This window comes from Rhinolophus sinicus, chromosome 9 (genome assembly GCF_057876585.1).
Source record: "Rhinolophus sinicus isolate RSI-liver-muscle chromosome 9, RSI-T2T, whole genome shotgun sequence".
Classification (NCBI taxonomy): domain Eukaryota; kingdom Metazoa; phylum Chordata; class Mammalia; order Chiroptera; family Rhinolophidae; genus Rhinolophus; species Rhinolophus sinicus.
This window is the reverse complement of record NC_142509.1, coordinates 37,826,607-37,848,290: the sequence shown is the minus strand read 5'-3', so window position 1 is coordinate 37,848,290 and position 21,684 is coordinate 37,826,607. Positions and strand designations below refer to the sequence as shown.

The window sequence follows — 21,684 nt, the reverse complement described above, 5'->3', positions numbered from 1 at the left end:
ACTCTCCTCCCTCCCTGAAAGTACCTGTGACGTCACTTTCTCAGCACACCATGCCACTCGCATCACTTTTACACCAAGAGAGTCACAACTTCCCCGAGGTAAACAGGGAAGGGAGGACCATGCCCATCACAGGGGGAAACTGAGGCTCCGCGAGGGCACCTGGCCTGCCCAGGGTCTCAGCTGGTTACATCTTTCCAGGGCAAGACCTACCTACTCCAGCTCGGACGTGGCTGTGGGCTGTGCAGGCTGGCTGGCTCCTCGGCGGCAGCAGAGCCTGACGCCGCCCCTCTCCTCACCTCACGTGATGTGCCTGTCATCCCCACGCGAGATCCAGAACGGCTTCCTCTACTGACACACTTTAGACTTTAAAACGATAGAGAGAAGTTTCAAATAAAATTGTAAAATAAAATGAAATCAATGGGATAATAAAATAAAGCCATGAAGCCACTGATCTAGAAGTTGATCCACGTCATGAGGTTAAGCCTCTGTCCAAAAAAACAGGCAGTGAATCTGACAGAGAAATCAACAGTGACCTTCTAAGGAAAGTGAGCTGAGGCGAAGGAGGGAGCCCCGTGTGCTCGGGCCTCTGCGAGCCTGGGGAAGGGCCAGGGTGTGCTCCGTGGGTTTGGGGACGTGCGCCTTTAGGTTCTCCATCAATGGGACCATGTCACCCCAGAACTGCCTGAGGCTCAGCTACACCGTCTTGTCTGGATCCTCAGCTCTAAAACACGCTGACAACACGAAGTGCTTCCAAGTGGAACAGGCAAAGGGCACTGCCACTGCTGCCCTCACCAAACCTCAGCCCAGGGGTCCCCTCCTACCGTCTCTGCTGAGAAAACACCCCATCCCTCGTCACCCCCGGAGAGCGGCAAACCCCCAGGGACCCAGTCGTCTGGGTCAGCCCAGGCTGGGTTCTCATCCTCATTTCCATTTCTGTGGGACGCGAACGCCAGTGAACACTGTCATTGGGAGCTTAGAGCCAGCGCCAAATCTAGTGCCATGATCTAATAATGTAATCATTATTTTTTGCCTCATAGTCACTGGTGAAGAAATTACACAGGTTATTTTATCAGACAGACTTTTAAATGAGCTTGAGTATTCATATATAATGCAAAGTGACAGGAGCTATTACTGAGAGGAATTCAGGAGAAATTGAGAGGTTATTTCTTCTTTGCACGTAGGAGGCTTTGGCGAGAGACAGGAAAAGAAACCGTGTGTCGTCTAGTACAAGTTGGAGGAGGAAGCAGCGTCCCAGTTCTCGGCCAAGGCGTAAATCACTGTACTGCTTGTCCCACTGTGGCTGTGAAAAGAATGTGCCCAGGCTGGGCTCTTCGTCCTAGGAGGATGACAGGCAGGTGGCCCAGAGGCACCCCGACTGACCACGCAGAGGAACACCCTGGACTAGCACGCCAGCTGCCCAGCCAGTGCGTGAGTGATCATATACGACGGCTGTTTCCAGCCGCTGAATTCTAGGGCACTTCATGATACAGAAGCCAATACAACGATAGAATGAAAAAAGCAAAAGGTTAAGAAGTAAGATATGATCGTCATCTTGTTAAAAACAAGACAGATACAGAAAACAGAAGCTGGACACAGGGGTGTCAGAGCATGTCTCTAGGCAACAGAAGGGAAGATGATTTTCCCTTTCTTCTTTATAAGTGTCTGTGTTTAACTAATGTTCTACAGTGAGAACAAATATTTTGCAAAAATGAAACTGTTTGCCTGACTCAATTTCCTCATCGCTGGTAGGGGAGAAATGGAAGAGATTTCATTCTGTGCTAGAAAAACTGCGGTGCTGAGCGCAAAGGAAATGCAATGTGGGATCCAAAGCCCTGCACTTGGTCTCTAGCCCCACGCAGCCCCTAATCTGCCTACAAGGTGCTTCCCTGAGCTACAGAGCAGGAAAATGAGGTTGGGACCCTGAACAGTGTAAGGCTGTAAGTCTTACATGTGAAAAGTGTGTGCAGAAAGGCCATTTAATGATCAATTAAATCAGAGTGGCTCAGCATCTAGCCAGGGAGCCCAAGAATCCACATTTTAAACTATCCCCCTCGAGACTCTGAAGCTAAAGAGTAAGAACCACCAGCCTAAATTATCAAGAAAGAAAGGAGGGAGGGAGAGAGGGAGGAAAGAAGGAGAGAAAGAAATGGTGTTTTATTACTTTTAGGTACGTGTAATACTCTCAAAGCATAAAAAAAAATGATTCTTTCATTCACTGGAAAGGTCTCCTGCAAGTACCCTGAGAAACCTTGTTTAGACATGATCAATAAAACAAGGGCCACAGCGCTCCTTCCCTTGGTCTTCTCTAAATGCCTACCTTGCTCTTTTTCTCAGAAAAGAACCTGCAGCTTCTCCAGCTGAGTCTAAATAAATAAGGCAGTCACGACACCCTAGGACTCAGTGTTCAGCTTGGACTTTAATTATGAGCTAGAATACGTCCTCCTACATTAAAGAAATTTCACCAAAACCTCAGAGAAATCTGTTTCTGGGTGGAAAGCCCTTGCTGACGTCACCGATGCCGAGAACTGAGTCTCCCTGTCCATCCTGGCTCCCCCTGGTACCTGGCACTCAGGCCCCCCATCAGGTGTGTGGAAGGAGGGACTGACCACCTACCCCTTACATCTGAACAGCACTCCACAGTTTGCCAAGTCTCTGGGGATTTCCACTGGGTTAATCTCATTTCTTCCCAGGAGACCTCATAAGACTAAAAGAATTAGCAAGTGGGACGCCCTCAACAAAAAGGGGTCTTGCCTGACAAAAGATACCAGTTCGGCCCTTCCCGGAACAGTGGGCTGGATGAAGGAAACAGAAATGCTTAATGAAGAATCTGAAGAACGGATTAATATTCAAGTGAAGCCACGAGATTCTACAATTGAATACAAGTGTAATGAAATTCACCATTGTAAAACTCTGCATAACACTAGTAATAAATATCTAAGCAGAGGAAAGTGGAAAGAAGTCAAAAGATGCTGTTGATTTATCTGTCAAAGAAGAGACTCAATACCAGCATTGTCCTCCAGCAGTTCCTTCAGTGACAGAATATTCTGTGTCTGGGCTAAGAGGTCCCCACTGACCACATGTAGCTCTTGAGCATTGGACATGTGGCTAGTGCCCCTGAGGAACTGAATTCAAGTGGCATTAAATGTGAATTCATTTTCATTCAAATAGCCACATGGAGTTCGTGACTACCATATTGGATAGCTTAGATGCTGTGCCAACTCAAAGAGACAGCTGCCCACCCGTGTTCACGGCAGCATTATTCACACCAGCCAAGACATGGACGCCACCTAAACACCAGTCAGTGGATCAATGGATACAGAAAATGTGGCACGTAAGAAGAAATGTTGCCATTTGTGACAACACGGAGGAACCTGGAAGACACGATGCTCAGTGAAATAAGCCAGACACAGAAAGATAAATTCTGCACGATCTCACTTACAAGTCAAACAGTCAAAGTCACAGAAGCAGAGAGCAGAGCGTGGTTGCCAGGGGCTGGGGGCGGCAGGTGGGGAGCTGCAGGTCAAGGGCACAGGGTTTCAGTTATGCAGGATGAGTGAGAGCTGGTGTGAGCGTAGTGACCGCTCAGATAGTTAACAGTGTTACCCCGCACACCCGGAATCTGCTACCAGGGAGATCGTAAGTGTTGTCATCACCCCACACATGCAAACACTGGTACCTCCGTGAGGGGAAGGATGTGTTACCTGGTTTGATTGTAGTAATCATTTCACAATGTGTATGTCGATTTTTTAAAAAAACACATTGTACACCCAAAATATACATTTTCTATTGGTCAATTATACTGCAGTAAAGCTGAAATGTATTTTATAATTAAGTCATTAAAATTTTTAAAACATGCTGTACTAAAATAAAATCCTGACATCTCAAAGACGGAAAGCAGCAGCAGTTGTGGTAATGAGGGAAGAGCAGTAATAATAAAAATAAAAGAATGGCTCCAACCATTGACTGGTTTGCACAACAAAATTTTTTGCCCTAATCATGGTAAAGTATTTTTAAAATCAATATCTTTTGTAGTGATTAACGTTTTTTGAAGATCAGAAATTTCACATTACATTCTTTCCCTTCTCTTACGTATAAGTAAAAAAGGGGGGTTTAGTGCTGAAAAACAAAAACAAACAAACAAAGCCCCACGCAGGCGCCCAGCGAGCCTCAGGGCGGCAGTGTTGGCTGAGGGAGGCATCACCGTCTAAGCTGCCAGGTGCCAGGTGCCAGGTGCCAGGTGCCAGGTGCTGTGCTGAGCGCTGGGCGGGGCTGCAGGACGGAGCCCCCACTTCTCACACTTGGGGAAATCCGGAGTCCCAAGTGCAAAGTGTTTGAAGAACAGCCAGTTAACTGGGGAGAGGGGCTGGCGGGGCAGGTGTTTAGGGAGCCCTCTGGGGGAGGGCAGCGCAGGGCGAGGGCGGCCACAGCTAGTCTGTGAGCGCCATCTAGTGGGCACCCTGGGGACTGTCGCCCGTGATTCTGTGTCCTCGGAAAAGGAAGTCAGTTCAAAGCCAATCAGAAACGCCATCTTGGCGTCTGTAAATGAAATAGAGAAAGGTGTGCTGGGCTCTGCACTAAGCTGTGCAAAGGACAGGGGCACGGTGACATTTCCTCACGTTCCTCTCAGCGGGGCTGATGGACAGCTGGGGAGCACGGGGGAGGCCAGGGCCAGCAAGTCTTTACAGGCGGCGTCTATTCCGACTGGTCAGTGACCATCCCACCCCGTTATGAAACACTCAATATCACCACTACTCTCTAGTGTGTCGCTTGTAAGCACGCTGGCACACCGGTAAGAAGAAGCCATTAACATTTATCACACACGTGTTAAGTGACAGACCCTGCGTATCTTGCCTCATTTCATCCTGCGAAGACCTTGACAAGGTTATTCTGGTAGAACTGCTACCCCTTTTACAGACTGGATGACTGAGGGTCCAAGGGCAGGTCGTGGGAGAGCACAAAGCTTAAGGAAATGGCAGGTCCGACTTGCACCGAGGCAGCTTGACTTTTCTTAAGCACACAGGTCTCAGCTCAGACAACATACACATCCACGATCCAGGTCCCCGTCACGGAAAAGGAGAGGAAAGGAGAGTTTTGTTTCCAAAAAGAAGATGATTTGCTCAGAATACGGCTTCCCCATGATTTCAGCACTTTAAGGGTGTGTAAAACAGAAGCATAAAACCCTTCACATAATCGCTCTCAATTTTGTCATTCAGGGCTCATTACCCAACAAAAGAGAACAGTTCCCAAGCAGGAGTCGGACGGACGTACCACACGACAGACGTTTCTGTGAGCGAGGTCATATTAGTGGTATTGACAGAGCCTTGAAATGTGTCATGTCACATTCCTGCAACAGAAACCCCCAGAATTCTATCCCTCTGTTGCTCTGACTGACAGCCACCAGTTTCTTTCATGAACTTGCTTACTGGGTCTATTTCCCCCCTTTATCTTCAGACATCGTACATCAGCAAAGGCTTCCCCGAGTAGACGCAGGTCAGCTGAATCAGTCATCTTAATGGTTTTTTCCCTTCTCTTTTTCCGCTCAGCTGACTCCAGTTCATTGTCCAACAGCAATCCTTTTTATACTGCTATTCTTTCAGTATAAGTTGGGAAATGACATAACATCTCAGTGTGGTTATGGGGCCACTGTGGTGACAGCTGAGTGAATATACTCCCGGCCCAACGTGCGGGGGCACCGCTCAGAGATCCGTGGTCGGCTACACCCAGCACGTTAGATGTCATTCCGCGGCACCCAAAGTGCATGGCTTTAATCTCATCCAACAACGGTGCTTATTTCTGCTCATTGTAAAGTGTACCCGCTGGACACACATTCTCCTTGACAATTTTCAATTGCCCCTTATAGCTGTGAGCAAGTTGGATCAATCAGGTGAAATGGTGGGAATGTGACCAAGGAAACGGCTGTTTAGAGTCTCTTGCTCTTTCTTGTATATAAGAGAACCTGAAAAAACAGCATCAAGGTTATTCTGGATACCCGCTGCCAAGTGTGTGTGGCCACCAACAGGACACTGTGCTGACACTGTTTGGGTGGAAGAAGAGACACAGGCCTCTGGATGGACCTGCAAAGTCAGGATTCAGCAAGAGCGCCTTTCAGAGACACTGGGATCTCCTTCTGTCCTGCTAAGGGGGTCTTGTCCCCACCACTGAACGTGAGTATTTTGGAGCTGAGTTAATGGCAGAAGAACTAACAACCCGTGAGAGTCATGGTCCAGTATGTCAGTGACCCTGGACATGCTGAAAGTGTAGCCAGGCTGCTTCCAGAAACCCTTCCGGGTCCAGCTGGCAGGGCCATGGCCTGTGTGCTGCCAGTCCTGCCTCCTGTACCTATGACGGGTTGAATAGTTTCCCCCCGAAATTCATGTTCACCGGAACCTCAGAATGTGACCTGATTGGTGAATATGGCCTTTGCACGTGCAATTAGCTAACAAAGGTCATACTGGGTGAGGATGGGCTCTGAATCCAATGACTGGCATCCTTATAAGGAGAGGACACATACACACACCCCTGTGGTGACAGAGGCACAGATTGGAGTGACACGGCCATGAGTGGAGGAATGCCAAGAGCCCCCAGAAGCCGGAAGAGGAAGGAACCACCTGGAACCCTAGAACCTTCAGAGGGAGCGCAGCCCTGCCAACACCTTGGTGTCGGACTTCCGGCCTCCAGAACTGTGAGAGGATAAGTTCCTGTGGTTTAAAGCCATCGGTTGGTGGTAATTTGCATGCCAACCCCAGGAAACTAAACTAGCACCCAGAACAGACTACTGACTGATGCCTCTCCCCACGGTCACTCAACACGGCACGGTCCCGCCTGCTGCCGTTGGTGCCTGACATAAAACCCGCTTTCTACCCCAGACTAGAGGGTGCTTTGCAGAATGCATGGGGGGGGGGGAGAGAGAGAGAGAGAAACACCTAAATATTCATCAGTAGGTTAAAAAAGAAACTATGGCCTAGCCCACTGCAGCACACTACTGAGCGGTTCTTTAAAAATGGATGAGGCATCTCTTTTCACGTGGGCACAAAAAGGCCTCCGAGACACAGCTGACCGTGCAGAACGCATACACGGAGCAAGGCCCTTTGTTTTAAAACACCGCCACATACGCCACAGTCCCACATGATTTCTGCAGCCGCGTGGATGTGAACGAATGTGGACACCTAGAAAGGTAAAGTTCTGGATGAACAAAATAAAATGACAAACCATAATTAATTGGGGGTGGGGGTGGCAGGGCAGTCGACGACCACTTAGGCCACACCGGTAATGTTCTGGGAGGAAAGATTCAAACATTAGTTACTTAGATTTTCTTTTTCAAAGTTTTAAACTCAAGGCAAAGGACGAGAAGCAAACTGCCTCTACTTAAGACCTCCCGAAGCTGGGCCAGATGCTGAAGGGCCCACGGGACGCCCGCAGGACCTTCCTGGGGGTGAGACTCGCTGCTCCGAGCTGGCCCAGGGCTGCAGGCTCCCAGGACAAGGGCTGCCCCTCTGAGTCCCAGCCAAAGAGGCGGCCGGGGGGTGGGTGGGTGGATAGACAGGCGGGTGTATCACCACTGCCATGTCCCTTTATGAGCCCTCTGCCTGGACTATTGCATCAGTTTCCATGCCTGGGGTCTCTCTCCAGTCCTGTTGGGCATTGCCCCAAAGCTGCATATTTACCTTCCCGAAGTACAGGGTGGTTTGCTACCCAAGAGGTGTCAGCAGCATGTAACCCTGCCCAGAGTCACACGGCTTGGCAGCCAAGTTCTAAATCATAAGCTGAGTTGAATGCCAGGATAACAGGACCCATTTCTTGTTTGTGCATTCTTGGGACACGTAATGCAGCAGCCTCACCTCATGCAGAAGTTGTCCAGGGGTGGTTGGCACTGAGAAGGGAGCGGAGGATGAAGAGGTTCCTAAAAGGCCCTTCCCCTCTAAGCGCAGGAGGCACAATGCCCCCTAAAGGTCACGCTTCGCCAGTTCCGGATTTGGAAAGCAGCTGAAATGACTGATTAAATAAACTCCCAACTGTGGTTCCACTGCAAACTTGACTAATAGCTCAGGTCCCTTGGAGCCATTTCAGAGGCACTCTGCACAGCATCCAAGAGTGTCATACACGGCACGATTCAACCATCCAACCCGGCACTTTCCAGCCAATGGGAATTAGAGCCAAAGGCAAGAAACCGTCCCTAAGTAAAGACCAGCCAGCCGGGGAGACACTAATAGTGAGAGGCACACAATGTGCACAACACACATGAACCAGCCTCCCCAGAGAAGCAAGACGCTCAGACAGTATGGGGGGGAGAGAAACAGGGGGGTGAGTGAGGGACAACAAATCCCACGCCAGGGGTACGGCCACAGCCCTGCATCCGCAAGCACCCCGCTGGATTCCTACCCCGAGCTGTGCCCAGGCACCTGTCACTAAGAAACGGGGACACTAGGTGAGCCCCATGGAAGTGCTGGCCATGGCAGAGAGACTGTCAGACCTGGCCTCTGTCTCAGCCACATCCCTGCGCTGCCAGGCTCTCATTCGTGGTCAGGTTTCGCCAGCTCCTTCTGCCCCCAGTTCTGCGCTGTCCCCACAATTGTCCCTGAGAGGAGGGCCGAGGCTCTGCTGCAGAATTCCAGCCTGAGAACCTTCCGGAGGCTGCGGAAGCCCCAAGGAATCAAGTGGTACAGAATAAGCAGGCAGCAGAACGGTGGGGACTTTGAGTAAAGAGATAAGCCAGCCTCGACCACAGTGTGGTCGGCCTGGGCGACTGATGGCGGAGCGCTGGGAAGAGGCCAGGCCCGGCGGTCTCGTTCTGCCAGAACCCACATGCGTCCATCTCTGCCCCTCACAGGGCCCTGTCCCACTGTCCCCAAACCAGGATGCAGGTCACTGCAGCTTCAGGCCTTCCCACCGCCTGACCTTCCAGAACGAGAGGACCTGTACCTTGGGTTAAAGCACGGGATTCAGTCTTTCATTCGAGAAATAGTAACTGTCCCAGGCATTGATCCAGCTGCTGGGGACACAGATGTAGACAAAACTGACCAGAGCCCTGCCCTCACTGATGGCGCTTCTAGGGACAAGGACGATGATGGCTCCCACGCCTCCAACACGACCACTACTTATAGAGAAGATAAAACAGGGTGATGATGTGGGAGGGAGGTGGGCAGGGGCTGGACGTCCAGCTTTACCCACGTGGGCCGGGCAAGTGCTGCTCTGCAGTGGAGCTGAAGAGAAGCAGCCATGGGGGGCGCAGTAGGGACAGTGTGTTTCGGGCAGAGGAGAGTGAAGTACACAGACATGGGAAGTGCAGAATTAATTAAAGGACACAGGGTTTTTTTGCAAGGATCTTAACCCTGGTGTCCAACTTGAATGTAGGTGATAAATATAAACGCACCCCCAGACTGCCCTGGGCCATCGGGGAGGGTCCCAGACAGGAACGTCATAATAGTGCAGAATCTTCTCGAACATTTCCAGTGCGGGAAGGGGATTAGGAATGTGCCACTCCCAGGGGTTTATCATCGCTGTGACCCACCAGCACCAACCTTTCTAGGTTCTGGAACCTTGTCCATGAGCCTATTCTCAGATGTGGCCCTTGAGGCGGTCGTGAATGGAGCTTCTCATGCTCAGAGAAGTCTGGTCCCCGCCAGCCCAACGAAACAGAAACGCAAGGTGGTGTGATGGACTCTGGGACCCTATCCAGCGTCAGCTGGTCAGTTCTCAACACGGCTCTTCTGGATCCATCTGCACTTTAAAGTCAGCCAATCCCCAAGCTATCTGGGAACCCTTAGGACAAAGCCGGTTGGCTTGGGGCTGGTCACTCAGCACAGAGCCGCTGTCCCCACCATGTACCCCCAATACTGTTCAGTGAAACCGTCTTCACTCAGGGAAGCAGTTGGTCCTGGCATGGACGTGGATTAAGACAATACATAACAGGGGCTCGCCAGGAAGCAGTCGGTCAATATCCACAGAGGAAAAGGGATGTCACCGCAGACCCTAAATAGTTCCCACGGAGGCATTATGGGAAGTGGGCAATCAAATGCATAAGTGCATTTTCCTGGTTTGAACACCATGCATCGGGGTGCATGGGAAATAACAGGTTACAAAATGCTACGTTTGTTGACTATGAAAAGTACTCAAAGGAAACTTCTCTGGGGCAGTTTTTCAGAAGCCGGATTTCTCACCATTGCAAGCGGGACGATCCCCACAAAACTTGTCTGGCTGATGAAGATCTCTGACACGACCAGCTCGCTCATGGCGTCCTCCGCTGGGTACTCCACTTGCCACGTAATTTGCTGGGCCCCGGCCAGACCACTGCTGTTGTCCACACCAACTTCCACTTGCAAGATCTCATAGAAGGAGCCATTTGCTCTGGAAAAAAAAAACAGAACAAAATACATGTTAAAGTGTCATTTAAAACTTGAGACTCAACAGAATGTCAAAAATGCAATAAATGGCCGCATTCTTCTTTGTCAACCCAAAGAATGATTGCCAAGCGCCACAAGTCACACGGCAGTGTGGACAGAGGCTAATTCACAGGCTGCTCAGACATGGCCCGGCCCTCAGAACAGGCCGACGAGCCATCTTCAGGGCCCCGTGGAAAGCAGGCTGGTCTTCTTTGAATGAGCAGGTCACACAGATTTTCCCCTCGGTCCACACAGCTCCCCCCAACCCCACACCATCCAAGCACCACACACAGCAGGTACCCCCGAACCTTCATCTAATTTCCTCATTATTCCAGACGTGAGTCACATCCTGGGTTCTGGCTATTTCTGCTTCTACGTAGCTGTGTGTCTATGGACCAGTGGTTCAAACTCTCTAAGCGTTAAGGTTGGGGGAGAATAGTGATGCCCGCATGGACATCACGAGACCGACGATGGGAAAGGGTCCACTACGTAAACTACGAACAACAGAGTCAAGTGTAGTCGTTGTTTCTTCATTTCACCAGCCTGAAATGGGATGAGATGTGATATAAGAAAACCCCACCTGCCTTACTCCAAGGAGTGAGGACTTTGTATGCACATTTGGAGGAGAGGGAAGAAAGTGGGTGAGACACATATAAGTGAAACAGACAAGTGTTATTCTCAATATTGTTATATACAGAGAAGCCTCTTGTCATTGACATGTACTTGTAAATAGCAGACGACTGTTGCTTTCACAGGAGAAGTTACTAGACAGAGAGTTAAAACAAAAAGCCATCCAGAACAGGGCTTGAGAATGACTCCTGTAAAGTTAGCCTGTCTCCATCACCCTAAATCTAGCTTTACCCAGATCCAAGGAATGTGACAGCAGACTGACCAATTCACAGCTGAACCCCATCAACCAACCTGTTCCTTTGCTGCCAATGGGCCAGCCTGGACCAAAATGGGTTTAGAAACCTCCTCCCTGCCTTTTGGGGTCCAGGTAGGGTCTGTAGTTGGGACCTGCAACTCTCAGCCTGTGAGTTGCCTACGGCTTGCCTGGCAGCTTCTCCTACCTTGGACAGCTCCCCTTTCCACATAAGGCTAAGAGCAGGGTAGAGAACCACAACTGGGTGCTTTACATCTGTCAGGAGGTCCCAGGGGCAACATTCAGGTACAGCAGCAGTCCTGACAGAATTGTGTTACACGCACCTTCCTGAGGTGGAATTCGACTCAGAATAGAGCCACACTGGACTCCATATAGAACTGGCAACCCAGCCTTTTTCCCCGATTAGCGGAGGTTTTAAGAAACTCTCAAGATACCATCCTGTCCAATACGGTAACACCTAGCCACCACGCCTATTTATATTCCAATGAAATTAACTAGAAAAGAAATCAAATTTAAAATTCAATTCCTCAATTCCTCAGTCACACCAGCCTCATTTCAAGGGCTCAGTAGCCACACGTGGCTAGCGGTTACCATGTCAGACAGTGCAGACAGGACTGCTGACTTGCTTTGTACCCTGGGAAAATCATTTACACCTTTCCTGCCTCAGTCTCCTCACCTGGAAAATGGGTGAGTAACTGTCTGCCCACTTTCAGGAGAGTTTGGAGGATGGAAGGAGAGAACGGATGTGAACTTGCGTCATGCATTGCTCAGTACCATGAACATACCTTGTGACAATGCCAAAACCATCAAAGACACACAGTTCTGGAATAGTCCAGGGGCTCCACCGGGCAAACACAGCCAGGTGGTCCTTGCTGAGCCTAACCTGGCTGTGGGTGCCTGGGAGCTGGGAATCCTCAAGTATCGATTTGCAATATTGTTTTGCATGGGGAAGAACATGTGTGTTGAATAAGGGTTCTGGCTTCACGAGAGGACTGATAGGTGCACAAGGGAACTCCCTACAAGGGGACCCCTACCTACCTGGGCATCTTTAGTGAAAAGGCAAAGAAAGGAGAGATTAAGGGATGAATGTTGAATTTCCAAAGGCATCTCAGGATCTTAGGCACTTAAGCACTCAGTTTCCCATCTGCTGCATTGCAGCCTAAAGTCCCCTGTGTGGTCACAGGACTTCCCCATATGTCCATGTGAGGTTCCTGCTATAAGACGTTGTGTCCTGTCAGATCAGATCTTCAGTATCTCTTTGGGTGAAGATCCAGGGAGAGAAGAAAGGGTGCGGCTCTGTTCTCAGCAGTTGAGTCCTGCTAAGTCCGCACTGCAGGCTTGGGGTACAGAAGTGGCCAGTCTTTGGGCAAGGGGGGTAGGGTCCGTGTGAAAAGGCCAGACTCGGCAGGCTCTTCCGTCTCCTCTCTCACCTTCCAGGCCACGGGCTGGGCCACTGATAGGAATGTGCCCAGGTATGAATGCGGTGACCACAGCTCGGGGGCACTTGTATGCGTACGTTTGTATTTTAAGTCATTTCCCTCAAAGCAGAGGAAGGGGTGTTTTACTTTTAGGCAACGGGCATGCTTGCTGATGAGTCCATTTCTACAAAAATGGGTTTATAATTATTAATTTTACCTGCTCCTGATCTATCCTTGATAAGCCTTTCAAATTTAGAAAATGTTTCATGGTTCCCTCAATTTAATAATGGCCAACTGCCTTTGAGGAGTCATGAGATGTCATTAGAAGTTTTCGCTGGGAGTGGAGAAGTAAATGTGCATGCGTGTGTGTGTGCGTGCGTGCACATGGGTGTGTGTGTGTGTGTGAAGAGGTCAGGCATGAACACTGCTTGGCAGTTGCCCCCCTCAAGCTAGAGCACACAGCTTCCTCCCCAAACCACTTGCTTCCCAGAAGCCATGTTTCCCATGGAAACCTGCCCTTTAATAGAAGTTGAGTCTCCTCCCTGGAACCTGTGACGTGAGGCTGAGACAGCTTACACATGTCAGTATGAAGGAGCAAGAGAGAGGGGGCAGCGGACAGGGATGGGGGACCCAGCCCAGCAGCTCATCCCCCAGGGCCACATCCAGCCACTTCTCAGCAGGTCACTCATGATGACAATAATGGTTGCATTGCAGAGGGAATGAGAGGGAGAGAGAAGGAGAGAGGAAGGGAGGAAAGGAAGGAGAGAGGGAGGGAGGGAAGGAGAGAGGGAGGGAGACAGAGTTGAAAAGCTTGAACTTCTTCCCCACGAGGTTGTGCCATTTATGTAGATTCTCCCCCACAAACTTCTAGATGGTTCTGAGCTACCAGGCTGAGATGCTGAAGATTTCCTTACACGAGTTTTTTCTAGAAATGGAGCAACAGAGGCTGTGTCTGGTCTCAGGGACTCTGTTTTCTTCTTTATGAGCCTTTTTCTGGGCATGATTTTAAAAGATGACCCAAAAGCAAGGTAAATATTAAAGGATGATTGCATTGAGCAAATGCCCCAGAATAGGATTTGCTGGCTGCTCGCAGTAAATACAGTGCAGCCAACTGTGACGTCCCCTCTAGACTGTTCACTCCGGGAGGACAGAGATGTATTGTTGCTGCTCCGACTGTAGCAGCTGGCACAGTGCCTGGAGAATTGTGGGAGCTCAATACGTATTTGTTTAATTCATTGAACCTACTTAAAAGGCCCAATAGGACCCCCTGTAAAATTCTGGGGGGTGTCATTTGCATTCTGGGAGACAAAAAGCTACCAGTCAGCTGAATTTTCTGCTATACTCTTCTGCCTGGCTGGCAAGTATATTTATGCACGCTGGGCTTCGAGAAGACGTGTCTGTCTCCACTACTGGAATATAATTTTCTTCTTCTTTTTTAAAGACTTCGATTTTTAGGGCAGTTTTAGGTTCACAGCAAAATTGAGAGGGAGGTACAAAGATTTCCCATACGCCACCCACAGCCCTATGTACACAGCCTCCACAATTGCACCATCCTGCACCCTAGTGGGACATTGGTTATAACTGACGAGCCTACCTGCACACGTCACTATCACCCGAAGTCCACAGTTTACATCAGGGTTCACTCTTGGCGTTCTTCATTCTACGGGTTTGGACAAATGTGTAATGACATGTATCCCTCACTGTGGTGTCACAGAGACGTTTCACTGCCCTGAAAGCCCTCTGCGCTCCACCTGTTCACCCCCTGAGCCCCCAACAACCCCTGATCTTTTTGCTGTCTCCATAGTTCTGCCTTTTCCAGAATGTCATAGAGTTGGCATCACACAATGTGTAGCCTTTTCAGGTTGGCTTTTGTCACTTACTCATATTGCATTTCAGGTTCCTCCATGTCTCTTCGTGTCTGGATAACTCATTTCTTTTTAGCACTAAGTAATATTCCATTGTATGAATGGACCACAGTTTATTTATCCACTCACCACTGAAGGACATCTTGCTTTGTGGACGTAAGTTTTCAACTCCTTTAGGTAAATACAGGAACATGATTGCTGGACAGAGGAACATAGGTTCTTCAAAGGCCAAAACCTATTATAAGCCCATGGTCACTACAGCCCCTGGCACATTCTTCTGGTGACATTTATTAAGCACCTGTTATGTGTCAGGCACTGAGAATTTATTATTAAACAAAATAGATGAGCTCCTGGTCTTGTTACTCAGGTAAAAAATAAATGAGGTAGGGTCCTGGTCATTACACACTGGCCTAAAAATAAAATAGTAGAATTACATTTCTTTTTGAAAAGCTAAATAAATTTTTTAAAAAATTAATATATATATATATACATAATTTGAAAACAATCATTTTTAATTGTAAAATAGGATGTAAGTTACAATAGGAGACACGAAAGGCTGTTCAGGGCACCCTTGGAAGGAGCTGACATGTGGGCTGACACCTGACAGATGAGCAGACACCCAACAGACCCTCAGCAAATGTTTGTCGAATAAATGAATCAATCTATTTTAAGCTTTAAAAAAAAATCATGGGAAGAGTTTATCCCAGACCATCAGCGTGAACACAAGGTGCTAAATAGAAAAGAACATCTATCAAGTCTTTGTTTAAACGCCACCTGCTCAATAAAAGCCTCTTCTGACCCACCCCCCCAGCCCCCGAAAATTCCATCCCCCTCCCTGCCGGATCCTGTGATCCTGCTCTCCGCTTCCCACAGCTTTTATCTTCGATCACGCTAAGGGAGTGATTATGCTGATTCTCCCTCCCTCTCTACCTATCTCTCTCACGCACGCGCACACACACGTGCACTCACAGATGTGCCAGGAAGGCAGGGACTTCTGCCTGTTTTGCTCACTTAGAACACTGCCTGGGACATAGTTGTACTCATTAAATTTCTGTTGAATGAATCAGTGAAACTCAAACAACAGTTTGAGCAAGCTCTCAGAAGAATGTGTGCTTAGTGGAATCAGAGAGACTGCAAGGACAGGTGCTGGGAGGAGACAGAAGATGGCAGATCAGGGAGGGCTTCCTGGAGGAGGCTTGCCTCAAGTTGTTCTTTGAAGGATGGGCCCATACAACAGGCCACAGCTACAGCCCCACTGCTGGGGGTTCCTCGGCACACCCACTTTCCCCTCCAGATACCCTTCCCCCTCCATGGCTTCCCCCCAACACCAGTCCCCACAGAGAGGAACAGAGTAAACCCCACTCATCAATCCCATCCGCGGGCAGAGGTCCATCTCTCTGCCTGTCACACCAGTCTTTTCAACACAATGTAATGGCCAGTTCTCAGAATCTGGCATGAATGCACCATGTCCTTCTTCTCTTTCACAAAATCCAGGCACTACCTCCTCTTTTATGTTCTGTCTAAGGCAGGACAACTCTCTCTGCGCTTGCTGTGGAATGAATGAATCAGGCAGTGGTTGGCAGTCAAAGGTCTAAAATATTGAAGAGCCACCGGCCGAAAGCAGAAATTTACCATCTTTCAGACTCAAAAGCTTCTCTCCTCATTGGTTTCATTTCCTGACTCCCCGTCATCAAATTGCTACACAGAACTTTTAAAAATGCTAGGACTATGTCAAATGTGAATAGTCTATGAATAAGGGTTCCTTTTTTGCATTTCTGGTTGATTAGGAAAGTTAAAGAGAAAACCCAGAGGTTACAATGTGGCCAGAGCCATACTTTATTAAGCACCCTCACTACCACATTTTACAAAATTTAAATGAGCTGCCAATATTTTTAAATGCAGAGAATCCCGGGGCGGGGGGGGGGGGGGGCGGAGGAAAGTATTTCTGGCTTCTTTGGAAAAATTGGAAGACCCGACAGCACTTCCCCACATTCCTGCATGGGAACATCACATCATCTGGGGAAGCAGTGTTACCACCAGTAATGGGGTGAAAACTCTCTAATACAACTGGACCATTTTATCCACTTATTATGTCCCCCCAGGTCCCTGTAGACACGTCTGATCTCTGAGAAAACATGTTTTGGTTTTGACCTGCAAGTCCACTCCTTATGAGCTGTGTTTCCAGCTCACAAATGATGTCTCCCACCCTCCTGCCTAAGCATTTTCATGAGACCCATGGCTCTGGACTCAGCAGTGAACTCTGGGAATGATGTTTCACAAAGCAGAATATCAATAAAGAGAGATAAATTATTTTAAAAGAACCACATAGAAATTCTACAGACAAAAAGCACAATAACTGGAATGAAGCATTCACTAGAGAGGTTCAACAGCAGATTTGAACAGGCAGAAGGAAGACTCAGTAAACTTGCAGATTGGTCTATTGAGATCATCCGGCCTAAGCAACAGAAAGGGAAAAAAATGAAGAGACGTGAACAGAGTCTCGGAAACCTGCATACAGACATGCACATATTTCATTAAGTTTCTCATAGGGCAAGTAGGCAAGAAAAGGAAATAAAAGTCATCCAGATTAGAAAGGAAGAGGTAAAACTATTTACTGATGACATGACGTTTATATAGAAAATTCTAAGGAACCTACATACACATATACAGAAAAAGTAATTGGAACTCTCAAATAAAGCTCATCTTAAAGTTACAACTTTAAGATCAAGTTGTAGGATATAAGATCAACATACAAAAATCAATTGTACTTTTATATACTAGCAATGAACAATCCCAAAATAAAATTAAGAAAACAATTTCATTTAAAAATGCATCAATGGGGGGTGGGAGATGAGGGTAAGGGGGATCGAATATATGGTGCTGGAAGGAGAACTGACTCTGGGTGATGAACACACAATGGGATTTATAGATGATGTAATACAGAATTGTACACCTGAAATCTATGTAATTTTACTAACAATTGTCACCCCAATAAATTTAATAAAAATAAAATTAAAAATAAATAAATAAATAAATAAATAAAAATGCATCAAGAAAAATAAAATATTTAGGAATAAATGTAACAAAAGAAGTGAGAGACTTATATACTAAATGCTATAAAACATTGTTGAAAGAAATTTTTAAAACCCTAAATACATGGAAAGACATTCCATGTTCATGGATTAGAAGACAATATTGTTAAGATGGCAATACTCCCCAAATTGATCTACAGATTCGACAAAATCCCTATCAAAATCCTAGGTACATTTTATACATAAATTAGCAACCTGATCCTAAAATCCACATGATAATCCAAGGGACCCAGAATAGCCAAAAACATCTTTGAAAAGAAAAACAAAGTTGGTGAATTTATATTTCCCAATTTCAAAACTTAATACAATGCTACAGTATTCAAGACCATGTGATACTGGCATGAGAAGAGACACATAATTCAGTGGAATAGAATTGAGAGTCCAGAATTAAGCTCTTATATTTATGATTAATTGATTTCCAGCAAGGATGCCAAGGCAATTTAATGGGGCAAAGAAAAGTTGTTTTTCAACAAATGGTGTTGGGATAATTGGGCATCCCAGAAAAAGAATGACTTTGGAACCTACATCAAACCCTATACAAAAATTAACACAAAGTGGATCAAAGACCTAAATGAAAGAGCTAAAATCCTAAAACTCTTAGAAAAAAAAAATCTGTGACCTTGGTTTAGGCAATGGTTTCTCAGATATAGCACCAAAAACACAAGCACCCCAAAAAATAGAAAACTGGACTTCATCAAATTTAAAAACTTTGGTGCTTCAAAGGAAACGATCCAAAAATAAAAAGACAACCCACAGAATGGGAGAAAATATCTGCAAATCATACATCTGATAAAAGATGAATTTCTAGAATAGATTAAAAAAAACCACCTTTTACAACTCAACAATTTACAAAAAACAAAACTGGATGAAGAATTTGAATAGACATTTTCCCAAAGAAGATGTACAAATGGCCAAGACAAGCACATGAAAAGATGCTCACCAGCGCTACCCATTAAGGAAATGCAAACCTTAACCACAATGAGATACCGCTTCAAAGCATTAGAATGGCATTAGTATGTAATAAAAAAGACAGACAAAATAATATGTTGTCAGAATGGGAAGAGATTGCTGGTGAAAATGTAAAATGGTCCAGCTGACTTGGGAAACAGTTTAGTAAAAAATTAAACAGTATTATACATGACCCAGAAATGTCACTTCTAGGTATATACTCAAGAGAAATGAAAACATGTCCACATTAAAAGTAGTACATAAATGTTCATAGCAGCATTATTCATAATAGCTGAAAAGTCAAACAACCCCCGGTCCATCAATGGATGAACTGATAAACAAAAGGTGGTATTTCTATACAATAGGGTATTGTTTGGCCATAAAATAAAAAAAGAAGGAAGTCTTGGTACACGTTACAACATGGGTAAACCTTGGAAACAGGATTCTAAGTGAAAGACGCCAGTCACAGAAGACCATGTACTTACTATGTGATCCCACGTCTATGGAATGTCCAGAAGAGGCAAATTCATAAAAACAGAACGTTTTTAGTGGTTGCTTAGGACTGGGGGATGATGAGTCACTGCCACCTGGTACAGAGTTTCTGCAATTAGATATTGGGGACAATTCTGCAGCTTTATGAATATACTGAAAACCACTGAATCGTACACTCGAAAAGGATGCATTTTGTGGTATGTTAATTATATCTCAATATTTTTTAAGGAAAAAAAGAATGAAAAGAAAAATCGAGTTACAAAAGGATATGTATGGTATTATATAATACCTTTTATAAAAATGGTAAACATATGTGCCGCCATTCTTTATACAGTTGATATTAAAATTATAAAAACATCCATGGCAAAGCTCGTGTTTATCTTAGAGAGGGGAGAGAGAGAATGAAATCAGCAAGAGAGGCACATAAGGGCTCCGATTATGTCCGATATATATGCATTTTTTTAATTTGAAGAAAATAAACCCAAAGAGTAAGAGTTAACAAAGTTGGGGGTGGGTAAATGAATGTGTGCTATATTTTCCATACCTTTTTCTAATCAAGAAACATTTTCCTTGACAATAGGGAGCTACCATTGCCAGCCCTCTCTTGCTTGCGTTAACCCCCTTTGGTTTAAATCTCACATGCATTTGTCTGCTACAGATACTCCCAGAAAGTCTCCCTCTGACTCCTGACACCAGGTCGCAGTGTGTCGGCCCGCCCGTTGCCCCACTTCCCCACCACAGGAAAAGGAGATCGCATTCTTCTTCTTTTTCTAACTTAAAATATTTTACGGTGCCTTGCAGACGGGCACGAGTGACCTTATTTCTGCTTACCAACATTTTCCCAGAGCTGAAAACAATAAATCTTGATAATGAGCTCACACTCCAGGCACCTCCACTTCCTCAGCTGCCAAGCCCACGACTGTTTCTCACACTAACAACTCACCCTTGCTTCCAGCTTATTTCATGTTATCAGCGTCTCCATGACAAGCCCGGAGACAGCTAAGACAATTGCTACAATTAATTTGTGTTCCCTCTGCCTCTGTCTGTCTGACAACACCCCAAAACCCTTCCAGGAAATGGCCCAGAAACCAGCTTATGCCCAGTGCCTCAATACCATTTTTGGGGTTGGCTCTCTGTTTCTTCCCGTTGCCAACTTTGAGGGAAACTCTTCGTGTGGAAAATGACCCGTGGAATCCGTTGCTGGATGACATGGGGACATGGCCGTGGGCCCTGGCATGTGTACAGCGATGGCCTGAAGGACCTTGTCATCTCTCCTCGGGGCTCAAGGGGCCGAGGGCCACAGAGCACCTGAGGTGGGGCTGGGCCTCTGCATTGTGGTTTGTAAGTTAATGTTAATTTCTGAATAAATAATTCATTCCCAGGCTTCAACTCTCACAACGTAGAAAAGAAGGTAACAGCACAGTGTCTTCCTTCCGTCGCTGCCACCCCGACCCTCAGTCGAACTAAGTCATTACTCGTTTTCTTATTGACCCCCCGAGACAGTCTGTGCACCGTCCAGCATGAACATGTGAGATTCTTGGCCGTTTTTTTACACCAACGACGCATTGTCCGCTCTGCTCTGTCCATGCAACGTCCGACCCGGACCCGAGGCGACAGGGGAGCACTGGTCATTCTGCTTCCAGACAGCGGGGTGCTCTGGCTGGGAAGTGAGGACAGAACCAGCCACGTGGTCCCAGGTGGCCACGGGGACCAGCAAGGACCATCCTCCTGCACCCAGCAGGGAAGCGGTGACCAGAGCATGAGGAAACCCAGGCTGAGGCAGGTCCCACAGTTACAAAGGGGGCGCCTCCAGGATTCCCCCCACCCCGTGGCTGCGGGGCCCATGGTGGAGGTTAAAGGTCATGCTCACGCAGTACTTGTGGCTGCACATTACTGAGAGGGGCTGTCCCCAGCTCTGTGTCAGACCCAGTAACATACACGATGGGGCAGTGAAGAGCAGACTGGAACCACTTTGCAGAGTCTGCTTCTAGTAAAGCGAGAACCTGCCTCCTGCCGAGCGGCGCAGGACGAGTCTGCACAGCACTGGGGAGGGAGGGCCTCATTAAATGGGGAGCGTCCCACTGCCTAACGAGCTACCTGGCTCCCCCCGGGGAGAGCAGCTGCTGGAGCGGCCAGGGTCCCAGGGTCACTCGTGCCCCGTGCATGCCGGTTGGCCGGGTTCCTCCAGGCGGCCGGCCACAGAGGGCAGCTGTAAGTCCAGCTCCCTGCAGGCTACCGGGGTCACCAGGGCCAGAGGTGCCTGCCATCAGCACCAGTGTATTCCCAGTCCTGGTGTGACATACAGACACAACATCCTCACCGAGGAACGACTACCCCGAACTCTCCAACAAGACGGCTGCAGCAATTAGATCAGTAGATGACCAGAGCCGTGTTTGTGGCCAGCCCGGCAAAAATGAGCTGCCTGAGAATACTGGGTCAGCAGACACCGACCGTCACCTGGAGCAAAATAGAGAGGCCACAGACGCCTGAGTGTAAGTGCTGGGGGCGGTCACTGCTCTCGGAGGGCAGTTAGAAGGTGCAAGACTCAGAAGTCCACACCTGCAGCCTGGACTTCTCTCCCCAAGTCCAGATTCCTACGTCCAGCTG

At 47.6% G+C, this 21,684-nt stretch overlaps 1 protein-coding gene across 3 annotated transcripts in view; it reads right to left on the bottom strand.

Annotated features, from left to right (window-relative positions):
- The window catches only part of TMEM132B (transmembrane protein 132B), a 268,754-nt gene that overhangs the window by 44,546 nt on the left and 202,524 nt on the right, over positions 1 to 21,684 (bottom strand). For all 3 annotated transcript variants that reach the window (XM_019748802.3, XM_074321105.2, XM_074321106.2), the window contains one exon: positions 10,158 to 10,344. In XM_019748802.3, the coding sequence (XP_019604361.3) occupies positions 10,158 to 10,344 (187 nt within the window). The remainder of the gene's footprint in view (positions 1 to 10,157; positions 10,345 to 21,684) is intronic.